The sequence below is a fragment of the Sus scrofa genome, chromosome 7, assembly GCF_054392235.1.
Source record: "Sus scrofa isolate SSC_HxYL_T2T_F1_AM1 chromosome 7, Sscrofa_HxYL_maternal_Yorkshire_Landrace_v2.0, whole genome shotgun sequence".
In the NCBI taxonomy this organism is placed as follows: Eukaryota; Metazoa; Chordata; class Mammalia; order Artiodactyla; family Suidae; genus Sus; species Sus scrofa.
The window spans coordinates 132,313,242-132,340,473 of NC_139389.1; the positions used below are offsets into that span (position 1 = coordinate 132,313,242).

A 27,232-nucleotide genomic window follows, 5' to 3' on the forward strand; every position below is an offset into this window, starting at 1 on the left:
CTGACCACTTAGGCGCCTCCTGCCCCAACCCTCCCCCGCCTGAGACTGTGGACTACCCACTGGCAGCACGTGCATGATCCAGACTAGACCTGGCCAGCGCCTGGCAGAGGAGGAGGAACAAAGCCCGCAGCGGATCCCAGGAAGCTCACCGGGCCTGCAGCAGAGGTGTGAGGATGCTCTCGCCAGGTGTGGGGAGAAAGGCATCAGACAACAAAAGGCTCCAATGTCGTCCTGTTCTGTCTCTGTGTCACTTTTGGGCAAGAAGACTACTAGTGTGCCCACTTATTTTGGCTCCTCCTGTGGGGGGGGAACCACTGGTCCCTGAGTGGTGGTGCCCCCACCCCTCCACGGGTTCGGGGGTTTGGAAGCAGCTCAGCAGGAAGGCCTGGCTATGGTCTCTGGGTGGCAAGGCCCTTTGGAGGGCAGACCCAGCCCCCTCTTTGGAAAAGGGGACATGAGGGGACAGGGAAAGGACGGGCTGGGACCAGAAGCAACGGGCCAGAGCTGGGTGTTCCCACTAAATGGGGCCACCTTTGCCAAGCCAGGCTGCACCTGACCTTTCAAATGGGAGACAAAGGGAGGTGACCCAAGGCCCCCAGAGGAGGCTGAGCGGGGTCATGGGGCCTCTGGGCTGCATTAGCTGGGCCTCACTGCCCCCGCTCAGCTCTCCACTCTGCCTAGTGGGCTCCTCGCTGTCCCTCAGACCCAGCTCTTCTGTGCCCCCCAGACCAAGTGACCGAGGTGCAGTGAGGTCTGAGGGGGATGCTACCAGTCAGGGGGGCTGTCACTGACGCCCCGCCTCACCCCCAAACACCCTGGGCTGTGCGCCTGCCCATCCTAATCCAGGGCGTCTCTCGGGGAACTTTTTAAGAATCCACTATTTCTTAGCAAAATGCAGGGGGTGGGAGGGTCTGTGGCCCTTAGCAGCAGTGACCTTGGACAGGTCACCTGACCTGTGACCCAAGGCCTGGCTCCCAAGACCCAAATATGAGGTGTCCTGTTTTTGTTTTATGGGCGGGGGGCTGGGGGGGGGGACGCTCCACCCAAAGTCACTGGCCTGCACATGAACACAAGCCCCTCTGCGGCCCCAGGGCGCCGGGCACGCATGCCTCATGGGCGCTTATGCTGGGTGAAGGGGCGGCTCTGCCACCTGGGGACTTCACGTGGTCCCTCCTGTGACACGGGGCCAATGGAGCGAGGAGAGGTCGCCTTGGCCACCCAGGGTGGGAGCCTCAGTGGCCCCTGTTCTGTCACAGTCCCCTCTCCCGAGCCTGTTTCCCCTCGAGCCCAGGGCTCCATCCCGGCCAGCCCCCCGTCACTGCATGGCACTGCTCTGACCACCCCATGGCTGCCATCCTCGTCCCTAAACGACACCTGCTTGCATCTCCACCAGCCACTGGAAACCCCAAGTGATGCGCGAGAGCTGGCAGCAGGGAGACCGCTGGGGGTGAGCCAGGCAGGCGGGGCCCTTCCCAGTGGATGCCTTCGAGCCTGCCTTCCCGCCTGTCTCCATCCCACGTTTCCGCCGGGCACCCCCGGAGGCGCAGGCACAGCAGGGCCCTGGGCTGGCACGAGGCCTCCGCTCGCCCTCAACCTGCCGACAGAGCACAGTGACACGGGCAGGAATGAAGGAAGTTTACTTGTCACGAGTGAGACCAGAGTTGGGCACTCGGGAGTGGGCCCTGCGCCTGCAGAGGGGACAGATACTTGGACCCAGGAGGGGTCTTCTGCTTTTCCGAAACTACCCAGGATGCACGATTAAATGGGCCTCCTGCGGATGCCCCGCCGAGGGCCCAGAGGGCGGCTGCACGCGGTCTAGCTACGTCCGCCCGTCTGGGGACACAGGCAGGGCACTGCTCTGTGCAGACTTCCACGCCAGTCAAGTGTCAAAACAAAAGCATCTGCAAAGGTAACAGACCCCCTCAGGATCAGGCCCATCAGAGTAAAGCAGCCACTGGTTTTCGGGATGGAGTGTCTAGGATTATTTGGTGGAAACAAACATTAGTAGTTGATTCCTGGAGTCGAGCACATGCACGGTCTGGAGTTTAGCCAGGGGATCAGCAAGTTTCACCCACAAAAGACTCAATAACAACTGGCCAATTCTGAGAAAGGGCCAATAGGCAGCTTTCAGGCTGAGAGATCTCGTCACCTGCAGAGCAAAGCTTTTAGCCAGTAATTCTTTTAAAATTTTTTGGGGGGGGGACATGGGCTAAAATGCATCTTACACCCATTCAACTTTCCCATCAACTTTTCAAAGCACTTTTTAGTTTTAGGATCATATTTGATGCCAGATAGACATACCCAGACTACACATTCTTTCACAGAGCAGGTGGAGGAGCGCGTCTGCGTGTGGGAGGAGTCCGGTGGCCCAGCACGGGCTGCCCAGCCGACACCCTGCCCCACGCCCTGGGGGCCGCTTTTGTGGGAGAGACTCCAGCTGGACTGATCGGTGTGACCACGGGGTGTTAGCCGGCACCCAGGTGCCCCACGGGGTCGCACTCACAGGAGACAGAAGGACAGCCCCGATCCACTCACAGGGCTTGCAGACGCCCAGCCAGTAATTACCGTGTGGCAGAGTCTGGGGGTAGCGGTGATTCGACTAGGCTGGGATTATTGGTAAATTACGTCTCTTAGACCGTGTGCATAAAAGAGGGTTACTCGAAGTCGTAGGACAGCTTCCGGGGAGTCATGAACTCTTTCACCACCTCGTCCGTGACCTCCTTGCGCCGGGCCTGGTGCTCGGCGATCAGGGGCTGTAGCACCTCTATGAGCACCTTCTTGAGCTCGCCCGTGAGCATGGCCCCGCTGCTGTAATCCTGCCGGGAGCAGACGGGCCGCCGTGAGACGGCTGCGCGGCCCGGCACCCCCTCCGGCCCCGCGCAGCGCCCCCGCAGAGCCTGGCCCGCGGGCTGAGACCTTCTAGACCCTGTACCCTCAACCATGCTTTTCTTAAGACGACTGGCAGCGGGCTCTGGCGGGCAGCTGGGACTCGCCCCGTCACAGTGAGGGGACAACAGGGTGGCCCCCAATCCCACCCCTGCCGTGGCTCCAAGTGCTGAACCGGTGACGGCTCCCTTCAGCCTTACTGCTTCTCTAAACTCTCTCCTGGATCTTTTTAAGTTTTCTGACTGTGGAAGTGACACGGACTCCGAATAAACTTGATCAAGTACCCTCACCACGAAGCAGCAGCAGAGTAAAGGAAGAAAAATACCGGCAAAGCTGGTGCCCAGAGGTTGTGGGCCTGGTATGTTTTCTTTTAGATCTGGTTCCTGCCGCATTTGTCTAAACACGGCTGATCCCACTGCGCGGGCCAGCCCGGGGTCTTTTTCTCCCTCTCCCTGCCTGCTGTCCTGCCTGCTGCCCTGTGTGATCGGAACCTCCCTCCTGGTGTCCCCCCTTGACCCTTAGCTGGGCTGGCCCTGCTGCTCCGTCTGTTCCTGACTTCTGCTATTATCCATCGTCACATCCCCGCTCAGAGAGCGCTTTCTTATTCAGGGTTAGCTCCTTGGAAGGGAGTCTAAGAACTTAAAACTGGAGGCAAAGGCTACGGCTGGTCTCCAGGCTCTCGGCGCTCACTCCCCGCCATGCTGCTGGCCGCGAGGCCGTGCTGGGAGCACTCGACGGCCTGGGTGAGCCCGGGAGAGTCAGGGCCACCGGCTCCGCACACAGGACACAAACCCTCGAAATCTGATACGGGAACTGTTTCTGAGTTGCTGCTCTTGTTTTAACTTCTATTTCTCGGACGACTAGTGGGTTAAACCTTCTCGTGGGGCTACTGACCAGCAGTCTGTATTTTCTCGTTTGTGAACTGTCTGTCCATGAGGTTTCTGGGCATGTGGTCAAGGGCACGACCGACCTAGCCAAGCTCCATCCCGCCTCAGCTGGGCGCCTGCCCCTCAGGCCCAGGCACTGGGGAAGCGCCCGCCGCCGCGCGGCCGCCCCGGGCCCGCCTCACCTTCCTGATCTGCTCGAGCCTGTCGTCATCCTCCAGGAAGAAGGTCAGGTACATGAAGGACACGTCCACGTCGCAGTTGCCCCCAAACTGCCGGTGCTCCTCGATGGTGTCCCTGCCTCCCGAAAACGCGTGCTTGTTGACCTGCGCCAGCGAGAGGACACTCAGGTGCTGGTCGGCCAGGCCACCCGTGGGTGGCAGCTGGCGGGGCTGAGTGCTGGGGGACGCCCCCCCAGCAGGGGGCCCCGACCCCTCCCCAGAGACAGCATTCGGGGTCGGGAAAGCCCAAGGGCACCTGTGCTCAAGTGCAGGGACACGTCCTACAGTGTCCTCAGGTTCAGAAAGAGGACGGACACAGGCCGCCCTCGCAGCAAGAGGGCCGAGGGGGCGGGGCTGCGGCCCGGGGCAGGCGAGTGGCCCTCGGAGGACACGGGCAGCCGCACTGGCCGCCTCCCCACCGCGGAGGAGGGACGGGAGGCCCGAGGACGGAGCCTGCGGGCGGCGCAGAGGTGGAGGCGGCGGGGCCTGCAGGCGCACTCCACCTGGAAATACGCGGTTTGAGGAGCCGAGGGAAGAGACTCAGACACGGACACGAGGGGTCTCAGGACTGAAGATAATCTCAGGGAAAGCAGGGTCCAGCGGTGAGAGGACCGGTGTCAAAAGGAGGAGACAGAGCTCCCCCAAAGTTCTTCCAATGCCTATGTGTGGAAACCCGCTACCCAAATGCCCCCCTCATTTTTGTGTGTGCGTCTCGGGGGGACAGGGTGCGGGGGGGGTCACTGTCTCAGTGGAGGCGTCTGGAAGCCTCCCAGAGGGGCTCGGGAGCAGGCTGCTAGGTGGGTCACCTGGAAGCAGCAGAGGAAGCCGCAGGCTGGCAGGACAGAAGCCCGTCCTCTTTGGTGGGAGCGACGAGTGGCTCTGGGGACAGGGAAGCTGGACTTGGGTGGGCTCTGACAGCCCAGGGAGGTGGGAGGCTCGTTTCAGCCCCACTACAAAGGAGCTGTGCCACTGACTACTTCTGACCTGCACGTTACTCTGGGCAGCACTCTCTGGTTCTGCCCGCTTTTGCCTATGACCTCACGCAGGCCTCGTCTCCAGTCTGGGAGGTTCCCAGTGGCACATGGACAGCCACGGGTGCTCACTCAAGGCAGGTAAGCGGTGGGGGCCAGTCCCCAGCCATGAACACAGGGAGGCGGCCTGACCCCTACGAAACGCACACAGGCTCCAGGCGGCTGTTAGGACTCCGTGGGATCACACGGGTGAGCGCACAGCAGGTGGTCACGTAGCCAAGCTGCCACGTCTGTCCCCAGCATGGCTCTCGTTGTTAACCTCGGGCGTGGGCTGGCCCAACGCCCCCTCTCTTGGCTGGCCTGGAGATCCTGATTGTGGAGTTGAAGGTGGGCTTGGGGGCTGAGAACAAGGCCTGGCCTGACACTGTCCTCCCTACAGGGTGCTGGGGACGCTGGTGGCCCCTGCAGCCTGAGTGGTTCCTGACCTCACACACTCACCGCTCGCCCAACTCTTCCGCCTTTGCCGGTCCCGGGGCGAATGAGAAGTGTCCCAGAGCCACACACAACCGCTTTAAAACCACTTCTCGAACCCCAAATAAAACGACTTCTCTGCTGGAGGAACAAGAACAGCCCTCCCTCTTCTGCATTCCACGCTCTGGAATTTCCAGCCAGAAGTGAAAGAGAAAGAAAAGGCCTTGTTTACACCAGCCTCAACCGAGGGTGGGAAAGCTGGCCTGGCGGCTGCTACTTCCTGAAAGGCAGTTCTGCTATTTAGGGCTCCCCATTGTCAGCCAGAATTTGGGACTTTCCAGAAGGGGCAGGGGCCCTGCCGCGGTGCAGACGCCTGCAGAGTACCACTCCTGCATAACTGTCCCGCCCGCAGACACACACGCTTCCAAATAAAATGTCAACAGCTGTGCGGAACAGTGAGGGTTCTACAGATACGGCAGTTCAGAGCTGAGCCCCAGAAGCGCGGCCTGGAAAATAAGGAAGCTCAGACTAATTTTGATCTCTAGTCTCTCTGGTGACTCAGAAAACGTTTGCTGAGCTCCTGCTGCATGTTGTGCCGGGCGCAGCACTCCTGGGCCGGCCCCGACTGTCGCGTGGAAAGACGTTTGTCAGTTCTGTGTCTCGGTGAGAAGGCGCTGAAAAAAAAACAGCCGCTGTGCCCCAGCTTGGTAATGGCTGCTCAGGGGCCAGGAGGGCACCTGCTGGTTTCCAGTGGAAACTTGGTCAAGCTGGGCACCTTCTCTGGGCCTCATCCTTCTCATCTGTAAAGGGAGCTCACTGTCTCCCGGTGCGATTTAAAATCGAAAAACGTACAGAAAGCACCTGCCGGTTCCTGGAACATAGCTGGTGCTCGGAAGTGTGTAATTTTCCTATTGTTTAACTCTAACTGAAGAAAACTGCCGTGATTCTGCTTCCTGAACAGTGTTGGTGAGAAAAGCAGAGACGACGACAAAAGAACACACCTGGTATCTGGGGACGGGGGCGGAGCAGCCGCGGCGGGTCCCCAGGGCACCAGCTCTGCGGGCACGGGCTGCCCACGCTGGGCAGTGCTCACCTTGGTCTTGATCTGCTTGGCCGTGTCCGTGAGGAAGATGGAGGAGTTGGGGTCGCTGGCGCTCATTTTGGTCTGGGCCCCCTGCAGGGCAGGGAAGAAGGTCGAGTGCAGCAGGGCGGGCTTGGGGTAGCCGATCCTGGGGGCCACGTCTCTGGTCATCCTGAAGTACGGGTCCTGCGGGGGGGTGGGCGGGCGGGAGGGGCCGGGTGAAGAAAAGCAGCCCCCGGCCGGGCCTGCGCGGCCGCGCGCCAGCCTGCGCTGAGCTGAGAGCACCCACTCGGCCCCGCACCCCCGCTGGCGAGGCCTCCGCCTCCTGACCTGGTCGATGGCACACGGGATGAGGCACTGGATGTCTGTCCGGTCTCGGAAGATCTGCGGGAAGGAACTGCTGAAGGAGGGAGCAGCCTGGATGGCGGGGAAGCTGATCTTCCCTGGAAAGGAGGACAGAAGCGCTTACACACGAGCCCGGCTCCCGTCGGCCGAGCTGCCCCAGGGACGGGGATGAACAGAGACGGGCTTCCTCCCGCTGGAAAAGTAACGACACTGGCGGAAAGCGGAAAACTACAGACAAGGGGAAAGAAGAAGAAACCTGCGGTCCCAATTTGTGCTTCTTTTCATTTGTTTTCTCTCCACTTTAAAAAGTTTACCTATTTACTTGTTTATTTACTTCTATTTTTGGCCGCGCCTACGGCATGGGCCACTGCCCAGGCCAGGGACTGAACCTGCATGGCAGCAGTGACAACGCTGGGCCCTTACCCGGCTGAGCCACCAGGGAGGTCCCCCCGCTCCGTTTTAGTTGTACTTCTCCAGTCTGTTCCTTACAGGTTCCACTTTGCAACACCCGTGACACTGTGACCGCACGTGCCCCTGCAGGTGGGGCCTACGGCGTCAGCCGCTCTCTACCTGCTGGGCCGGCTTAGGTCCTTCCTCATCTTTAGTCACTAGGAATTATGGTACCCTGGTGCCTAAAACTGTTCTCAGCATTTTGGATGCTGCTGTTATTAACACTGCTAGTGCCACTTGCTTAGACCCGCGGCAGTGGAATTTGGGGGTCAAAGGGCACGGATCTTCGTGAGCCCCTTGACACATGGAGCCAGGCCAGGCCACCCCACTGCACTGCGCAGGTGCTTCCGACAGGCCGGGGTGGCTCCAGCCCTGGACTCCACCTCAATGATGTTCTCTCCTGGCAGCCATTCCCTCCCCTCTTCAGAAAGAGACACCTCACTTCTGCCATTGCCCCCGCGCCCCCATTAGAGCACAGAGCAGCAGCGGCCCAAAGCTCCATGGAGAAGGTGTCCCCATCGTCCCCAGGTGGACACTAGGCTCGGAACACCTCTTGGTTTCCCAGAGCCAGTGCACAGCCAGCAAGTGGCGGAGCCAGGATTCAAACCCGGGTCTCCGGGCAGCAAAGCACGTGCAGCTGGCTGTGACCCATGCCCCCGCCTCCTTCCTCACTCAGGGCAGCCCTCACAGAGACCTCTTCCCACGGATGCCCAGGTTCCCAGGATTTAAAAACTCTTCCGGAAGCACAGGGCTTCTGCCCCAGTTGTCAGGACTGACTCGGAACATCTGAGGGATCTGCTCGTGTGAAAAGCCTCCCATCAGCCTCTGCGGCCTGGCCCTCTGCACTCCCCCTCGCGAGCCCCTCGAGACGGGCCCTGGAAAGAGTCCCCCACCCCAGCAGCCGCTCTGGGGTCTCCTCCTGAGCTTGGCTCTGTTCTGGAGGCCGGGCGGGCGCTTCTTACCAATGCAGTCACTGTCGGTGAAGCCGAAGATGCCTTTCACTTGGTTGAAGGTAACGTGCTTCTGAATCTTCACCACATTCTTGTAGAAGCCCGGGCTCATCCTGCAGAGACAGCCAGCGTCAAAGCCCAGCCCCAGAGGGTGGCACCCTTGAGGGCAAAGCCCTGCCGGTGGACCCAGGCCGGGACTCCCGTGCCAGGAGGGTGCTGGGACGCCCCCTACAGGCGCCTGCAGCAGGCAAAGGTGACACACTGCACCTGCGGAGGGACTGGGCTCTCAGCGCGGCGAAGCTGATGAGCCAGTGAGGCAAGAATGCACCGGATTAGTATCGGGGGCTAAGAGGAGGTACGGCTCCCTGGCTGAGCATGTGGGGCCCCAAGTCTGGGGCAGCTTTTCTGTTGAGGCAGACTGTGCTGTGCTGGGGGAGACCACACTGACCCTGACCCTGGAACAACACAGGTCCGCTCCTCCACGACCCGGTCTGGCTGGCTGATCCTCGGATGTGGAGGAATCTAGGAATGGAGGGCGGACTGGATTAAGCTCCTGGTTGTTCAAGGGTCAAGCGGATTTGCTGGATGGAGTGTCTGGGTAGAAACTGCTGGGCCCAGAAAGGAGGGCCTCTCTCAGTGCAGCCGGGCCTCCCTCTACTGTGGACATCATGACCCCAGCCCCAGCACTGCGGCTGGGCCATCGTGGCGCTTTCCTGGAGGGTGGGGGGTGGGAATACGAGGCCTGGATCTGTGGCAGCCACTCTGCTATCAGAGGGAACTAGGCTGAGGGTGAAGCCCGTGTGGGGGGAGGGGGAAGACGCCAGCGGTCTTCTCACACTGCATCTTTTTTTTTTCAGGGCCGCACCTGAGGCACACGGATGTTCCCAGGCTAGGGGCTGAACTGGAGCTGCAGCTGCCGGCCTGCACCACAGCCGCAGCAACGCAGGATCCGAGCCTCGTCTGTGCCCAACGCCAGAGCTTGCGGCGACACCAGATCCCCAACCTGCTGAGCGAGGCCAGGGGTCGAATCCGCATCCTCAAGGATACTAGTCTTTACTACTCCTTACCACCGGGCCACGATGGGAACGCCTACACTGCATCTTTTGACAAACGTATTCAGAAGCTTTTCCTCTAGGCCCTATTACCTGTCAGGCACCATGAGGATAAAAAAGGAAAAAGCGGCCCCCACCCGAGTGTAACGAACACATCAGAGAGCAGAGCGCGATAACCATCCGGAAAGGCCTGCTTTGTCATCCTGCTAGAATAGGAACCAGCTCAGTACTCGGTTCTCCTGGGGGACAGCCGCAGAACTCACGCTGCTGACACTTGCGAGGACGCACTGTCTGCCCCCTGGGGAAGATGGGCCAGCACGGAGGTCGGGGTCGAGGTCACCGTCAAGGGTAATCCCCAGGGCAGGGGAGCTGGGGAGCACCCCCCCTACCTGGGGTCACTGCACACAACCGCCCCCAGCCCCACAAGGAGGGGGTGTCTAGTCTCCCTGGCAACAAGGCAGCCTCTCAAGACCACAAGGACAGGTGGCTTCCTGGCTGCACTGTGAGCACGGCAGCCCCACCTGGGAGGAACACGTGTCCCCAGGGCTTATCCCCGTGAGGACTCTGAGGCTTTGCCCTGGGACAAGAAACAGACCTGGTTGCATCTCGCCCCTCCCACTCCTGTCCTGGGGCTCCTCCCCCAGGCAGGCGGCCAGTGGAGGTGCTTTAAGTTGGAAGAGGCTTTAGAGAGGAGCACCGAGCACTCGGCAGGTGCCACGCACGCTCGAAGCACTTCAGGGCCAGGACTTCGTCCTCAGACGTGGCAGTGCGGGCCCTGGCCGGCCCAGCCCCAGGTAAATGTCCCTTGGTCCTCGCAGGTCTCACCATCACCCAGTTCACAACCTGTTATAACTGCCTGACCTCTAGCAGAGAGAGCCTGACCTCTAGTGGGAGAGCCTGACCTCTAGCGGGAGAGCCTGACCTCTAGTGGAGAGAACCGGACCAAGGGGCGGCCCCCAGCGTCCGGCGGACACGAGCCATGCTTGGTCAACGCCTGTCCAGGACTCACTGCCGAGCTTCATGGGAGGTGGCGGTGGGGACGCCAGCCCGGGCAGAGCGCTCTGAGCCCGTCTGCTGGACCACCTCTCTCTGGCGCTCCGTCCCCCGCCGCAGGGAAACGGGGGCTCGGAGAAGTGAAGGACCTGCCGGGAAGAACCGAGCCCACCCAGGACAGAGCTGGGCCTGGGGCGCGGGCTCTCAGATTCCCGCAGCCGTGGGGGCGCCACGTCTCGGGGCTCAGGCCGTTATCTGCTGAGAGAACAGCATCTTCCTGAGACCGAGACCACGTCTTACTTCTCTAACACACTTCCCTGAGGACATGTGGGATGGAGTCAAGCCGCAGAGGTTACGACGGGAGGACTTTCACGAGGAGGTGTTCTGACCCCCTGGGTGGCTGATTTAAAGACCTAGACTGGGAGGGAACTGTGTCGCCAGCGAGTCTTTTCTCCGCGGGGAGAGAGGTACACTGAGAAAGACGCCCTGATGGCCCAACTGACCAGCCCTGGGGAGACCCTGCCCTGTGGACGCACATCCAGCACAGCTGAGGGTGGACGTCCCAACAGCCAGCGAGACCAGCGCGCACCGACGAAAGGAAGAGAGACGCTTCCCAGGCCTCGCGGTACTTGGGACGCAGCTGTGGCCACGACGGCCAGAGGCCCCAGTCCACACGGACGTCCTCGGGAGGCGGCTGCGCGCGCCTTCTCCTTACCCCATGTAGTCAAGGTCGGAGAAGATGAAGGTCTTGTTGACGTCGAAGCCGCAGGCGATGATGTCCTTGGCGTTCTCCACGGCGTAGCCGTGGGCCTGCTCCAGGGTCAGCTCCTTCCAGAGGTACTTCTCGTCGTCCGTCATCTGGATGACTAAAGGCACGTTGAACACATCCTGCAGCCACCTGAGAGGCACAGGGCACGGGGGCTGGCATCTGGCGCCCACTGAGCGCCCCCAAGTTGCTTCTGAAAATGCGGTTCCTGCTAAGGATGTCAAAACTTCCCCGTCCACGAAACCCCTGGCTCTGGCTGTGCTGTGAATTTGGCTCTCGTTATAAGGCCACCACCACTGATTAACTTGGAGGGCCCTGCACCTCAGCTCTGTGCCAGCTGCTTTGCAGGCCTTTTTGCGGCAGTGCCTGCAGCACGCAGAAACTCTGGGCCAGGGACCGAACCCATGCCACAGCAGTGACAGCGCCGGATCCTTGACCTGCGGAGCCAGCGGGGATCTCTGCAGGCCTTTCACTAACCGTATGAGGTTGGTACTGTTACTTTCTCTGGCAGATGTGGAATCTAAGGGCCAGAGGCGTAACTCCTTGGCGGTCACACAGACAGGGAACAGGAGGACACAGGTCCAGCTGACCCTGAGTGCTGCTCTCTCCATCACCCACATTCCTCTAAAGTGACACCAGGAACAAGGGGAACCGAAGCCGCCAAGGCACCGAGTCCCCAAACCTTGGCAGCTCAGGCCGTGACCGCGTACCGTCTTGTCTGTCCTAGACGAGGACTGGGACGAATATTTCTTTTTTCTTTTCTTTTTTTGGGCAAAATCATCCATTTGTTACCTGCGACTGGCAGACCTATTGCTGATTTACTCTTCCCGTGTTTCAAAGGAATTTCAAAATAACAAAATCATCAGTAACAGGACTGACGGGCTCTCTGAGTCACGAATACCAGTGAGAACCGTCGCACGAGCGGACACTTACTTGGTGAAGATGAACGGGATGAGGTGACCCACGTGCATTGCTTCGGAGGACGGGCCCCTGCCCGTGTACAGATAAAACGGCTTCTTGTTTTCATAGGCATCGAGCACCTGATTCATATCTCTGACGGGAAAAGGAGAGAGCAGAGGGATGGTCTGAGAAGAGGACCACAGCGTGAACGGTCGTCTGGAGACCATCCAGAGAACAGCCAACCCAAGCATCCCTGTGGCTCGCTATCGTCGGTGCTTATGTATCAGAACGACGGGAAACTTCTCAACTGGTTTCCCCTGTGATTTAAAGAGTGAGATACACACGCTGGGAATCGCATGCTTCAAAGCTGGATATGGCTGGGCGGCCGCTGGATCTCTCGGAATCCTTCCGAATGTCAGTGCTGACATACGGTCCGCTGCAGAGCCTGGGAGTGACACGGGGCCATCAATGCAAGGCACTGCTGAGAGCCACGCAGCCCCGGGACTCTGCTGACCCCGACTGGGGAAATGCAGCCCTGACCTGGGGCGGGGGGTGGCTAAGGAACATCCCCAGCTGGAGATGAGATTTGGGCCCCTCCAGTCACACTGGGACCAGCGGTCTTCATCTGGGAGTTCTTCTAGAATCATCCGCCTCTTTGAGGCCTGGGTCCTCAGATGCGGCACGCGCAGGGGCCTCCTTCCCGGCTGCGCTGTCTCCACACTACTGCTGCTGGGGCCCTACCTTCCAGACTCGTGGGTCTGGGATCTGTATTTTTATTTTATTTTATTTTATTTTATTTATTTATTTATCTCTTTTTAGGACTGCACCTGCAGTATATGGAGGTGCCCAGGCTAGGGGTCTAATTGAAGCTACAGCTGCCAGCCTACACCACAGCCACAACCACACGGGATCCGAGCCACGTCTGTGACCTACACCACAGCTCACGGCAACGCTGGAGGCCGGGGACTGAACCCGCAACCTCATGGTTCCTAGTTGGATTCATTATCCACTGAGCCACGACGGGAACTCCAGGATCTGTTTTTAAAAGTCCCCGCCAGGGACTGCACTGTTTGGCGGGGTGTGAAACCAGCCTCTGGGGAAAGTGGGCCCAAGGAGAAGAGCAACAGCCACCTTTCCAGAGGAGGAGAATCCAGCAGCAGTACCTGCACTGAGTCCTCCTCACCCGGCCTCACAGACGGGCCAGGTCTAAGGTGACGTGTGGGGCGGGAGGCAGGACCACTTTTGGAACGTCCGGGTCTCTGGGGGACCTGCGTGGGACTCGGGGTCTAAGGCAGGGATGTCCTGCTCCAGTTCGCTCCACTAGCTTCTCGTCTGAGGTCACTGCCGAGCGGGCCAGAGCAGTGGCAGGAAGCGCTGGGTAGCTTCGGGAAGCCTCCTGCTTGTCTCGCGGGAACTGCTAACTGGGTCACGTTTGTCTCTTTGGTTTTACGGCACTTTTATGATTTATAGCACATCATCTGGCATGACTCTCGTCTGCCGTGGACCTGCTCTCCCCCTTGTGACTACACGAATAAACTAATAAGGGCCAGAGGTGAAGGGTCGGGTGCGACCCCACAGCCGGTTACCGACCGAGAGGACGGGGGTGGAACCGGCCTCCTGCCAACTGGCGCCCCCTCTCCCCAAGGACCAGGCTGCTGGCGGGAACAGCGTCCTGGTCGCTTTGTTCTCGAAAAGCAGAGGCGGGGGAGCCCCTGACCTGTGTGAGAAGAAGATGCCCCTGCGCAGGAAGCGGTGTGGCCTCTGGCCAGTGGCTCTCTCTATCCGGTCTATCAGCTCCTTGTCAATTTTACTGCTTCCGAACCGAACTGGAAAAAAAAGAGATGGCAACCTTAGATGGTGGGCGGTTTGGGGGTCTGAAAGGAGAGACAGACGGGGGACCCACGTGCGTCCTAACAGCCCCGATGGGCTTGAGGCCCGTGGCTGGTCCCTTCCACCAGCCCAGAGCTGAGGCCACAGCAGCAGGACAGGAGGAAGGCCGCAGGACAAAATGCTCTCTGTCTGGGATTAGATTCTGCTGGCAAATAGCCGCAGAATGCAGCCTGGCTGGTAACTTCAGACACCCTCCGCCCGCTCATGGCTGCTTATTGCTTATTAAGGTATAATTTAAACCAAACCATAATTCTAAACAGTCTTTAACCGAATTAACATCTGTCCTCACTGATAGTCTATCCGTAAATCACGGAAAATGGCTTTGATCTGGATGAGAATGTTTTCGCTCTGTTTCTTCTTTGACAGCCAACAGTGACCTCAGAGTAAGGATTTTCCTGAGCAGGACCTCTCCCGCCCCCGCAACCATGAAGGGCGTGGGCCTGGGAGCGAAGACCTGCCAGCTGTGAGAAGTCACCCTCCTTCGCTCCGCACTCAGTGCCACCAGAGGAGAAACACAGCGCTCTACGGCTGACTCGTCGCCACTAAGATAGTGACAGCTTCAGCGACTGCAAAGATGCCCGGGTCAGGAGCTCCTGCTGTGGTGCGACTGAGGGATTGGTGGGGTGTCTGCAGCGCTAGGATGCAGGTTCCATCTCCGGCCTGGCACAGAGGGTTAAAGGATCTGGCGTTGCCACAGCTGCAGCGCAGATCTGATCTCAGGCCCTCAAACTCCATATTGCCACAGGGCGCCCCCCAAAAAGGAAAAAGAAAAAAAGATGCCCAGGTCTCAGTTCATCGGACCTTCTCCAAATTCTGAATTGCTTAAAAAAAGAAAAAGCCTCTTTTAAGCTGTCTGCCATACATCATTATTTTGAAAGACATTTTATATTGCTGTGGAAATTAAAAACAATCCTTTGGGAATATAATGCACCACCAAAAGATCCGAGGATCTACTTTCCCCTTGGCATTGAAGCTTGGTGGGATTTGTGATTAATTCAAATTAGAAAACATCAGCGGAATCACGTCTAAAAGCTGGGGCTCTTCGCACGACGTACCAATGAGCTTGTCATAGTCGATGCCTTTTGCACTGCTTGTCTGTACTGTCCACGGGTCCACAAAATCGTCTCCTGCTTCTGTGGCATCCAGGCCACTGTCAATCCCTGGCGCCCGGTTCCCTGGAGGACAGTCAGCCTTGTAATCCTCCCCCATCGCAGCTTTGTAGCTCATTTTCAAGGATAACAACATTTTTACTGCGGAATCAATTTCATCCTGGACAAAGGAAATAAGGGAGAAGGTCAAAGATACGAACAACAGCCGGAGTTCTTGGAGTGCCGCAGCCAGTATCCACGAGGACGAGGGTTCGATCCCCGGCCTCCCTCAGTGGGTTAAGGATCCCGCCTTGCTGTGGCTGCGGTGTGGGCCGGCAGCTGTAGCGCCGATTTGACTCCTTGCCTGGGAACCTCCATATGTTGTGGGTGTGGCCCTAAAAAGCAAGCAAACAAACAAAAAAACACAACAGGTACCATCTGCTGAATGTTACCGCTGCCATGTGGCAGGCCTTGCGCTAAAGCCTTCACACACATTCCTTCGCTTGGCCTTACAATGCTGTGAGGCAGGCCTCACTGTCACTGTCCTTTCCCCGTGGAAGAACTGAGGCCCAGAGAGGTGAAGCTGCTGGCCCACGGACACACAGCCAGCTGGGGCTGAATGTATTCTTGTCTGTTGTTCCAGTGCTCTGAAAGACTGCCACCACCACTACAGCCTAAGTGTGGCGACACCATTTACTGCGCTGTTTCTGACAGAGGTAATGTGCTAAATATTTCTTAAACACTGCCGGTGCCAGAGCACTTACGTGACAAGCTCTACGAATCAGGTACACTAGAACTTGTTTTTGTAATACACACAGGTTGAGATGAATATTTATGGAAACGTAAACAAAGATGTCACCACAGACAGTAACAGCAACTCAAACAGACGTCGTGAAAATGGATAAAGGCAAGGGGAAAAATACAGACTTTCAGGTCATAAATTAAGGAGGGATTCACTGGAACAGTTACACTACTGCGTTTTGGAATCTCATCAAGCTTGTCCAAAGTGTTTGCATGTTCAGTGTTTTAAAACAAGTGTAAAATGAAACCTAAGGACCTCTTCTTGCAGAAGCCCACAGGAGCCCACCCCTGGAAGCCTGGCATTTAAAAGAGCAAACCTAATTAAGCAGATTAGTCATGCCATGCCCTAAAGCTCTACTTCTAAATCTAACAGGCCTTGCCAGATTAGACTGCAAACAAAGAAGATATACAGTCCCATTTGCTGGCCATGGGAAATACAAACATGCCCATTTAGAGTTTACACGCAAGGTGCTATAAGCTGGGCGTCCCGGGGGAGAAACAGCACAGCACCAAACGCCTTTCAGGGAGACCTCGGGTGCGGCCCTGGACCACAGAGCCCCCCTGCAGGGGGCTTTCGAGACCCGGACTGGAGTTTCAACCTCTGGAACTATCTGGAAGGGCCATTTAAATGAGTTGGAGCTGTGGGATCAATACCCTCACGGATATAGCGCACACAACAGACAGGCAAGCGCGTCTTACGTCCCTTCTGCAGCGCCACCCGCCACAGAGGAAGCGGTGAGCAAGCCCGAGCCATCAGACGACCCATGGGGGTCAGCAAGCTGTGAAGCCCCGGCGGTCAGTCCCCTTTGCATCACTGGCTCTGCTGACACTTCATACTCCATCTGGCCTAACTCGGCTGCAACGAGGTGGCCTCTGCAAGTCAAACATTTAACCAGGGCCCTCGCTCAACGACCGGCTGTAATCAAGGGGGCTGAAACAGAGAAGCAGGCTCATCTCATCTATTTTCCTGGTCTCAATCTAACAGGGACCAGGACATTAAAACAGATTTGAAAAGCTTGTTCGGGGAAAAAAGCCAGACCCAAAAGACCACACCCACACACACACCCTGATTATATCAAGTTCCAACACAGGCAGAACTATCCACGGTGGGAGTCAGGGGGAGGCCTCTCTTGGGCGGGTAGCGGCGGTGACTGAAGGGGCCTGGCTTCACTGCCACTCCTCCATCTGCACGTGCGTCACACACAGGTTTGGTCATTTTGTGAAAATCCAGGGAGCTGCCTGTTAATGACCTCCATACCTTTCTGAAAGAATGGCGTATTTCAATTTTCAAAGTTTACCTAAACTAAAAGGAGAAGAAAAAAGGCTCCGTTCTCTATCTGAACCCCTACGATCCAGTGTCACCTCAGGTCCTGCTCAAGCTGTCTGCCGGGTTCTGACGCATCCTCCGGGAGACAGGGAGGGTGTCATTCTCTCAGGACACGGGGCAGAAAGATTGCCGAGGACCCTGACCGAGACTGAGGGCAGAGACGGGGGAGGAAGAGCCCGCGGCAGTCACACTGGACAGGCGGCTCGGCTACATTGTTCACAGGGGATTTCTAAAACATCAGGTGCTTCCTGGATAACACATTTCAGGGTCAGACACCAACTCCCTTCATTAACGCGTCTGTCTCATCATGCAGCCTGGCCTCTCCTGTGAGCTGCTGGCCAAGCATCAGTCAAAGCCCCTCCTCGGAAGAGTTGTTCTGAGCTGTGGTGAGTGCTGTTTGTTTGCTACACTGATGAACACACCCGGGGTCACTAAGAATTACTAACTAGGAGTTCCCGTCGTGGCTCAGTGGTTAACGAATCCAACTAAGAACCATGAGGTTGCGGGTTCGATCCCTGGCCTAGCTCAGTGGGTTAACGATCCGGCATTGCTGTGAGCTGTGGTGTAGGTTGCAGACACAGCTCGGACCCTGGGTTGCTGTGGCTCTGGTGTAGACCGGCGGCTACAGCTCCGATTGGACTCCTAGCCTGGGAACCTCCATATGCTGCGGAAGTGGCCCAAGAAATGGCAAAAAGACCAAAAAAAAAAAAAAAAAAAAAAAGAATTACTAACTAAAACCAGGTTATTCAAGTCTAATGTGAAATGACAAAAATACCCCTCTCAGGTCTCTAAAATGGGTTTAGAGAGTAAATGATCATCAGCATTTGGGTCCTTTACTTAAGTTCTTAGATTTTTTTTTTTTTTTTTTAAAAAACAACTTAATCTCAGCCATTGAGCTCTACCTGGCGTGTAAACTTCTTTCTGTGAATAATCAAATCCCCCCCCTTTGATATCTCTATTTACTTCTTTTAAAATGTAACGGATTATTTGGGCTTCGCAGGGTCACAATAAACCACCGGGATGAGTGTGAGAGGGTTGACACCATCTGGTGAGACCCCGGGAGGAGATGTTTGAAAAGATGACGACGGGGCCAGGAAGTGCTGGCTGAGGACGTGGTGGTGATGAAGAAGCCGGGTGACCCCCGAGTGAAGGGAGGTGCCTGTGTGTCAGATGCAGGCTGCCTGGGTTACACTTCCGACAGCCCCCGCTGCAGCAGCGAGAGGTCTTACCGGAAACAGGAAGAGGATGACAGCAGCAAGACCTGAGACGCTGGAGAGCAGACGCGTGACTGTACCTGACAGAACACCGGGAGGAGCCAGTGCTGAGACCACATGGGAAAACTGGGCAGCGACTGGACTTCCTGCTGGGGATTCTCCAGGAGGTTCGGGTACTGGCAGCCCTGGATACTTACAGAAGTGAGGGTTTGAAAGTGTGTTATAAAAACAGGTGCAGGAGTTCCTGTTGTGGCTCGGCGGTAATGAACCCAACTAGCAGGCACGAGGACTCAGGTTCGATCCTTGGCCTCAGTCAGCTGCAAAGGCCAGTAGCCAGACCCATGCCCGCTGGAGAGCAAACTGGAGGCGCCCTCTTGGGGACTCTACTAGCCTCAGAGAGATGTGAAGACCGTGACACTGCAGGCCACCCCACAGAAGGGAGCAGCGGGATGCTGTCCAGGGAAGGCAGAGCCACAAGGTCAGCTTCCGACCAGCTCTCAGCAGCCCCTTCAACACAGAGTGCACAGCCGAGCATCGCTGAGCACGTGCCAACGGTGTCCAATGCAAGAGGCAGAAGGAAAAGAAAGTTAACTTGGAGGAATTTGAGTTTATTTTTTTGGTTTTTATTATTTTTTAAATATGTAATGGAAATTGAGTTTATAAAGGGGGCAGAGAACAACAGAAACACCATCATCAAGATCTCAGAGGTAACTGGTGCTCCTGTCGTGGCTCAGAGGTAACGAACCTGACTAAGATCCATGAGGACACAGGTTCGATCCCTGTCTCGCTCAGTGGGTTAAGGATCTGGCGTTGCCTTGAGCTGTGGTGTAGATTGCAGATCTGGCTCAGAGCTGGTATTGCTGTGGCTGTGACATAGGTTAGCCGCTAGCTATAGCTCCAATTCAACCCCTAACCTAGGAACTTCCATATGCCTTGGGTTCGGCCCTCAAAAGACAAAAATAAATAAATAAATAAATAAATAAATAGGGAAAATACATCAAAAATAAGAAATTCAGAGGACTAAGCTTAGTCCTCTGAATTTAAAAAATCTGCAAAGAAACAAACAAAAAAAGAAGAAATCAAAGAAATAATTCCTGAGAATTAAAGGTCAGGGATTTCTAGGTTGCAGGGAGCACTGTGCGCCGTCCCAGGGAATTCCAGAACACGGGAACAGACAGGAGATCCTGCACCCTTCGCGAGAGAAGGACAAAGGAGCGGCATCTGGCCTCTCCCCAGCAACGCTGGCGCTGCAAAGCAGTGGCTGCAGAATCCTGAGGGAAAGTCATGTCACCTGAAAATTCCACACCCAGCCTGGTCATCAACTACGGACCCAGTAAGATGAAGACACTGCAGGACCAGGCCAGATCTCAAAAAATTATTCCCTTAGCACTGCAGAACCCACTGGAGAATGTACTGCACCAAAATAAACCACGGAGGGTAAGACGCAGGGTCAGGAAACAGGCCCGGCGGGGGCGGGAGAGACGGTGCTGAGCTGGGCAGGGTGGGAGAGCCGCCGGCCCAGGGTCCCGGGAGAGACCATTTCCGGAGGACGAAGCTGACACGGCACCTGCTGTGCCTCGAGACGGGGCTCACCCAGCTCGGGGAGAGCCTGGCAGTGCGTCACCACCAGTGGCTAAGAGAGCCAAGCAGAAAGCGACGGAGACAAATGCGACTCCAGAGCAAACCAAGGTGGGCAGAAGAGAGGAGCGCTCACAGCGCACCCAGCGGCCAGCTGTCAGCAGCGCTGTGTGGACAGAGCAACGGCAACGGCACCAAGCACAGGGCTGGAGGCTGGGGGCATGGGGGGGCGCCTATGAAAACGCTGGTTCCCTGCCTTCCACGGTGAAAGCACCAACCTTGAAAATGAGTAAGGAGCCATAGAATGAGTGTGCTTTTGAGAGCTGTCGGGGTTTCATATCAAAACAATCAGCAAAAAGAACTGGGAAGAGTTGTTTCTCGGAGCAGGTGGCGGCGAGGGGCAGGGGGGACAGCTGCTGTACTTCCCAGCGGCCTCCGAGCACACACGCGTCCACGCCGACAAGGAAGGATCTCAGGCGAGAGCAAAGTGTCCCAGGAGAGGAGCAAACAGACCCTGCAGACGAGGCTCAGACGCACGTGCGGAGGAGCCAGCAAAGCGACCTACCTTCGCCGCGTGTCTGGCTTTGAGGGACCTCACGAGCTCCCCCTGAGCAGCTATGCTGTTGAACAGCTCCAGCGGGGAGCTGCACCCCTGCTCGCCGTTGGGCACATCTGCCATTTTCCAGGACCTAAGGCCACAGCCGGCTAGGGTGCTGGGAGATTTGCTCAGCCGTCCAGACAAAACTGCGGGGACAGAAGAGAGAGCGTGAGATTAACAAACCATTGCGGCTGTTTTTCTTTTCCTGCCTCTTAGTCCTTCTTTCCAAAAAAGCCTGGGGGTGATTATAATAAAGGTCACAGATGAAATAACAATAAAAATACAGGCAGAAACTTGGGGCCAGGAAAAAGGGGAAAAGAGGAAGAACGGTTCTCCTGTGGCGCAGCTGGTTAAAGATCTGGCGTTGCCACCGCTGCTGTGCTGTGGGTTTGATCCCTGGCTCAGGAGCTTCCACATGCTGTGGGCGTGGCCAAAAAAGAAAAAATGAGGAAGAACCGATGCTAATGATGAGGCCGAAAAGAATCGGTGTGATTGACAGACTTAGGGGTGGCAAAAAAGACCCTCCCAACCAAGAGCAAGTGAGCATCTGCTGACGGGCCCTGGGCCTCACCCAGTGCCTGGGACCCGGGCAGGACTCAAGTCTGCTCAAGTAAACCCCGGGCCACCACAGCTAGAAACATTTGGCTAACTGCTTTTGCCTCTTCACCTCAACTCCTTTGGGGATGAATTCCCAGGCCTTTGTGGCCATAAACCTACATAACCAACATACTGCCGACCAAAGGCTCCCTGTGCAGGCCGGCTGTTCTGTTCTCGGGATGAAGGGGGTGGGGGTGGAGGCAGGGCCCAATCCAAATGGGGTCAGAATTACAGAAAGCCTGTCCACTCCACCTGCTGCCTTATTTAATTGCAAACCTTTGAAGAAGGTGGATGCCTACCTTCTCTCGGTCATTATTTACTATTAACCCTGAAGGCAGGCGGGCCAGCTCACACCACCCTGGGGCGGGGTTGGCCACAGTCTGCCCTCTTGGGTCATCACCTCCCTTTGCTTTGTGTCAGCTTCCTCAGCTGTAAAGCAGCACCATCAGGAACTTCGTCTACCTCAAGTGGTGTTACGAGAAGAAATGAGCAGAAACTACATGGTCCCATTTAACAAACTGTAAAGCCAGACAGAAACCCCTTACAGCGGTGTTCCCGTCGTGGCGCAGTGGTTGACGACTCTGACGAGGAACCATGAGGTTGCGGGTTTGATCCCTGGCCTTGCTCAGTGGGTTCAGGATCTGGCATTGCTGTGAGCTGTGGTGTAGGTTGCAGATGCGGCTTGGATCCCGTGTTGCTGTGGCTCTGGGGTAGGCTGGTGGCTACAGCTCTGATCAGACCCCTAGCCTGGGAACCTCCATATGCTGCAGGAAGCAGCCCTAGAAAAGGCAAAACGACAAAAAAAAGAAAGAAAAAAGAAAAAGAAACCCATTACAAGTATACTTTGTTCAGGTTCCAGAGCTTGGCTGAACTCCAGCTTCCTGTGTAACTCGTTGCTACACCTTGAATGAGGATGAGGACAATGACAGTGAGGCTACGCCAGGGCAGCTAACTTCCGGCACTTAAGTAGCTGGTATTTCTCTAAGCACCTATCAATTCACTAAAGCCTTACAGCAGTCCTGAGACACAACTGCTAACTCTATGTCATAGATGAGGCTAAACAAACTCGGAGGTAGAGGGGATAAAATAAGCAGTCTGGCCCTGGAGCCTACTCTCTCCAACCCTGTCCTTCCTACAGGGTACTTATCTGCAATGAGCCTCAGCCTCTTGGCTGTCAGGTGGGAATAGCAGTAATGACACAAAATTGCAGGTCTGGTCGTGGATGAAGTGTGACAACACAGGCAGGCTGATGTCCAGCAGGACATCAGAGGCACGGCTGAGGACTTAATGAATAACTTTTTATTTTTTAGTTTTTTTTGTCTTTTAGGGCCATAGCCGTGGCATATGGAGGTTCCCAGGCTAGGGGTCGAATCGGAGCAATAGCTGCCAGCCTACACCACAGCCACAGCAACGCCAAATCTGAGCTGCATCTGTGACATACACCACAGCTCATGGCAACGCCGGATCCTCAACCCACTGAGCGAGGCCAGGGATCGAACCCATATCCTCATGGTTCCTAGTTGGATTTGTTTCCACTGAGCCACGACGGGAACTCTGCCTTTTCATTCCTTTAATCATTAAAAAAAATTTTTTCTTCCAATTCTATGCCGAGAACAGACATTTGTGGGGATCATTTATTTTTATTCACCCATTTGTTAAAAAGCATGTAAATTTTAACTAAACCAACCTTTATGTAGGTCAGTGCAACAATAAGACTGAGCGGGGGTGGGACAGCAGCCAGTTTCTTTCTCCTCCTTGCTGAGAATTGCCTCAATTCCCAGAAAGGGAGGTTGGGTGAGAAAACTGACTTAGAACAAAGCTCACAACTTAGGAAGGCTGCAAGAAAGGGAAGGGGTGTGGAAGAACCTTCTGATTAGCGCTCAGAGGAGAAACACTCAGGCCCACATCAAATAACAAAGTGGTGCAGTTATCTCTAGCCACAAATGATCACATCCAGATGCTGCACATGTGACCCCGAATCCTCCCAACTTTCAAAGCTGAGGGTCTCGGTGTCTGCTCTGCATCACCACACAAGAGAGCAGGTGGCTCGGGGAAGCCGAGCCAGGAGCTCGGGCTGGGGCTGAGGCCCCCCCCCCTTAATTATGACTGCAAGCTCTCAAGCTCCAGCGGGCTCCACCCACCCCACCCCACTCTGGCCTGGAATGTCTTCTGCTCTCCTCTGCTGCGCGGCCCCCCACCTCCTTCCACCTCAGCTCCTCTGGGCAGCCTCTCCTGGCCCTTTCCCTACAGGCCGAGCTGGGTGCTCTGGCAGCAAGGATCCCAGTGTTAGTAACTGCAGTGCACTCACTGCATTTGGTGACGTGTGCCTTCCCCAGAGAAAGGGAAGCAAACACAAGGTTTTATCCATTCACCTGCTTCTAGTCCCTGCTACAGAGCAGCTTCTGAACCCGTGGATCTCATGAATCATCTAGCTCAACTTCCTCCCCCTCTGGTTCACATCCTCGCATAAAATCTTTGCAAGTGCGCATTCCAGTTTAAGGTAGATTTCCCCCACGTGGACTGCAGAGTGCTCTTAAAGCGTCCTGGGGCGGCACTGAGCCCTCTGAGATGCGGGGAGAGCCAGGCTGGCCCCGCATGCGCATGCGCGCATACGTGTGCGCGCGCCCAGTCTGGTTTCCTCACCCTCTGCTAAAAGCTGTCCAGCATTCTGGCCGCTCCGGGGGACTCCCCTTGATTCACCCTTGCTCTTCCAAAAGTGGGATCCCGCACAGACGGCAGCAGATGACGTCTGCGGGCAGGACCAAAATCAAGTACAGATTAAAATTACCTTTAAACAGGAGTTCCCATCGTGGCTCAGCAGTTACTGAACCCGACGAGCATCCATGAGGATGCAGATTTGGTCCCTGGCCTCGTTCAGTGGGTTAAGGATCCAGCTTTGACGTGAGCTGTGGTGTAGGTTGCAGACGCGGCTGGGATCCTGCGTTGCTGTGGCTCTGGTGCAGGCTGGTGGCTACAGCTCCAATTGGACCCCTAGCCTGGGAACCACCATACGCCATGGGTGTGGCTTCAAAAAGACCCCCCCCCAAAAAAAATTTACCCTAAACACTCCTAGGGAAAGTACTGGGTAGAATGACTGGGTGAGCTCTGGACCCCTCACCTGCCTTGCGACAGAGGGTGAGCCTGATGAGTTGAGCCTGCATGGAGGGTCCATGGTGTAGCGAGAAACGGGTACCTTTAAATATCAGAATCCCACTAAGGTAAGAGGTACATGGGAAAGAAATCTGACCGAGGAAACAGCAGCCCCAGACTCTCTGCTCGCATGACCACGAAACATACGCCCACTGCCTGGGAATCACCCACACTGAGAGGGGTGTGTGCGGGTGTGTCTGATGCAACTTCCCAGTGAGTGCACTGCCTCGGGGGGAAAACAGAGCTCTCAGTTCTGGCGCCACCCTGCTCGTGTGCACACATTCTTTCTCCTCCCAGCCAGTCAACATCCTCCTTTCTTTCTCTGCCAACTGACTTTCAGAATTTAACTTCAGAGGTTTTCTACTCAGAGCTCAGAACCTGTGAAATTATATCAATAGTGTGCACGCACACTGGCGCGTCTGCCGCTCTGAGTACCCAGGCTCGCTACTTTCTCAAAGGGTCTGCGATGCCAAAAGACTGAGGGGCACTGCCTAAAGTGTTTACTGTGTAAACTGCAAATAGGGCTTTGAACCCCTGTCAAGGAAAACTTCTTTATCTATTTAACAAACACTACAATCCAAAACAAAGACATGAAGCTGTAAATCCTGAAGTAATTATTATTTTCTCTAAAAAAAAGGACTGGGAGTATAAAACACAAAACTGCACACTCCACAGCAAATCAGCCCGCCTTTAAAGAGAAAGCTGAGAGGCTCTTAAAAACGAACTTTCAATTTCTCTTTCTAAGGGACTTGAATCTTGGGCTCACTTGGAGAGGTTCCACTACTCAGGAGGATGTAACAGGCACTTGAAGAGACTGGGTACAGCTTTGGGGTGAGGAATAGAAAGAAGAATTACAGAACTGTTTAAACAGAACAGAACACAACAATTACCGGGGCCAGAGTGAAATCATCTCACAGATAAGATCGGAATATGCAGATTCTGCAAACTGCAGGGAGGGCGGCCTCACACATGAATATGCTAATTGCGGAGCAGCAGAGAAGAGAAAGTGACACAAGAGTTTCCCGACGCCCAGAAAAGCATCAGGAGGTGGAAGACCATCCTTCGCATCCTGGCCAGAGTGTGGATGACAATGGCCTTGGACTGCCGCGTTTGCAGAAGACTAGAAAACGAGCAGGGAGTTCTTTACCACGTTAAACCTTGGAACAGATTAAGTTCTCTTTTCCTTTTTTTTTTGGTCTTTTTGCCATTTCTGGGGCCGCTCCCGCGGCATATGGAGGTTCCCAGGCTAGGGGTCCAACCGGAGCTGTAGCCACCGGCCTACGCCAGAGCCACAGCAACAAGGGATCCGAGCTGCGTTTGCAACCTACACCACAGCTCACGGCAACGCCGGATCCTTAACCCACCAAGCAAGGCCAGGGATCGAACCCGCAACCTCATGGTTCCTAGTCGGATTCGTTAACCACTGCGCCACGACGGGAACTCCCTCTTTTCCTTTTTTAAACACTGGGAGGAAAGCTTCCTTTCTTCTCCAAATAATGAAATGAAAATTATCTTAAAAGGCAAATAAGCCATTATTTTAAATGAAGCCAGACCCAAGATACTCATGAGTATTACAATGACATATTGGGAATGGAGATCAACTATTTAAGGAGGCCTCACGGGTGAAAAATATGACAGCCAACATGAAGCTGCTGAAAGGCAAGCTATGAATCCCAGCAGGCAACTACTCTTCCAGGATCTCTGTTCCCTATGGAAGCCGAGAATCACTTGAACTTGGGACCAATGAGATGAAGTAAAATGCACAACAGTGTAATCCTGACCCCTCATCTCCCTAAGCCAAGGTTTCCAGCCTTTTGGGAAAAGGCTGGTAAAAATACTAGTAAGCTCTAAGCCTTGGGAAGGTGGCAATACATACCGAGGTTGCAGGAGACACTGCAGAGGTGGCCACTGGTCCCACCGGGCACTTGAGTAGCTGAGACTGCCCCGAGCAGCTCAAGCTCTTCTTTAATAGTCGTCCTTTCCTCCTTTCAGTTTCCTTTTAGAAAAAGACTTCTCTCTTCCTTCCTTGTTTATCCCACCCTTCACTACTCACACATAGGAGTTTCTTATAAATCCCCCAGTTTCTCAGAAACGCTTAAGCCTCTTGACCCAACCTTTTTGATGGGACTGTCCAATCAGAGGTGGGTACAGGAAAGAGTGCGGGTGGAGACCAGTGAAACCCTCTTGGGAATCAAGATATTAGCTGGTCATTGCATCAGCCACCCTCTATTCCAAGCTGGCCTCCTAAGAATCTCCCTGCCCCCTTTCTGTTCCTCCTTCTTAGCATCAGTATGAACAACTGTAATGAAAACTGTGTTTTATGTGTAGTCCTGGGGGGCAGAAAGGTGGGCTGTAAATTCCTTGCTGCTGTCGTTCACGGGGGCGGCGCAATGCAGTGGAAAGATCATGAGTTCTGGGGTCAGATCTGAGTTTCGATCCCAGTTTGGGCACCTTCTTGTTTCAAGACTTTGAGCAAGTCACATTACCTCTCCGCTTCATCCTCCGCTTCCTCATTTGTGAAATGGGCATAAAGAAGCCTCCTAACTTTACCGTGGAGGGGACTAAGTGCGATACTGCAGGCAAAGCCCCTGTCACATGGCAGACACTTGGTAAAAGTCGGGGCCTCCCTCCTTAGGGAAAGGGCAGAGGTGGGAGACGAGGAAGGGTCGGCGCCCGCGGGAGTGGGCGACAGGCCGGGTCGGCGGCGCTGGGAGGAAGGGGTCGAGGGGCGCCCGGGCAGCCTCCGCGCCCCCCGTGCTGCCAGAACCCGGCGGGCAGCGAGGCGGGCTCTGAGGAGGATACTCCCGGCCCCGGCGTGCCGGCGGCTCCGGAAGGCCCAGGTCATCGGGCGCCACCCTGGCTTCCCTCCCTCTTTCATCCCTTCACTTACCGGCCCCGCCGGGCCCGTCAGCACTGCCGGCTCAGCCACGGGTTGCTGCTTGGGCGTCCGTGGAAACGCCGTCCGGCCGGAACAACTTCCGGATCGACTGCGTCATCATTGGCTGTGGCGGCCAGAGGC

The 27,232-nt window shown here is 55.9% G+C and overlaps 1 protein-coding gene and 1 long non-coding RNA gene across 3 annotated transcripts; one reads left to right on the plus strand and one right to left on the minus strand.

Annotated features, from left to right (window-relative positions):
• Positions 1-1,621: 1,621 nt before the first annotated feature.
• On the minus strand, positions 1,622-27,162 carry WARS1 (tryptophanyl-tRNA synthetase 1). Of its 2 annotated transcripts, XM_013989239.3 has the most exons (12): positions 27,104-27,162; positions 26,090-26,209; positions 20,434-20,612; positions 14,916-15,129; positions 13,688-13,796; positions 12,004-12,123; positions 11,020-11,202; positions 8,272-8,372; positions 6,845-6,957; positions 6,527-6,700; positions 3,956-4,096; positions 1,622-2,816 (listed from the first exon to the last, which is right to left on the minus strand). In XM_013989239.3, exons 3-12 carry the CDS (start codon positions 20,545-20,547, stop codon positions 2,655-2,657), a joined length of 1,431 nt encoding a protein of 476 aa, XP_013844693.1. In that variant the 5' UTR covers positions 20,548-20,612; positions 26,090-26,209; positions 27,104-27,162; the 3' UTR covers positions 1,622-2,654. The 2 variants fall into 2 exon arrangements, with proteins under 2 accessions (XP_013844693.1, XP_003128776.3); XM_003128728.7 differs by lacking the exon at positions 26,090-26,209.
• On the plus strand, positions 14,895-19,369 carry LOC146401924 (uncharacterized). Its single transcript, XR_014811370.1, has 2 exons — positions 14,895-17,462; positions 18,077-19,369. It is a non-coding gene; the product is annotated as an uncharacterized LOC146401924 (long non-coding RNA).
• Positions 27,163-27,232: the final 70 nt, after the last annotated feature.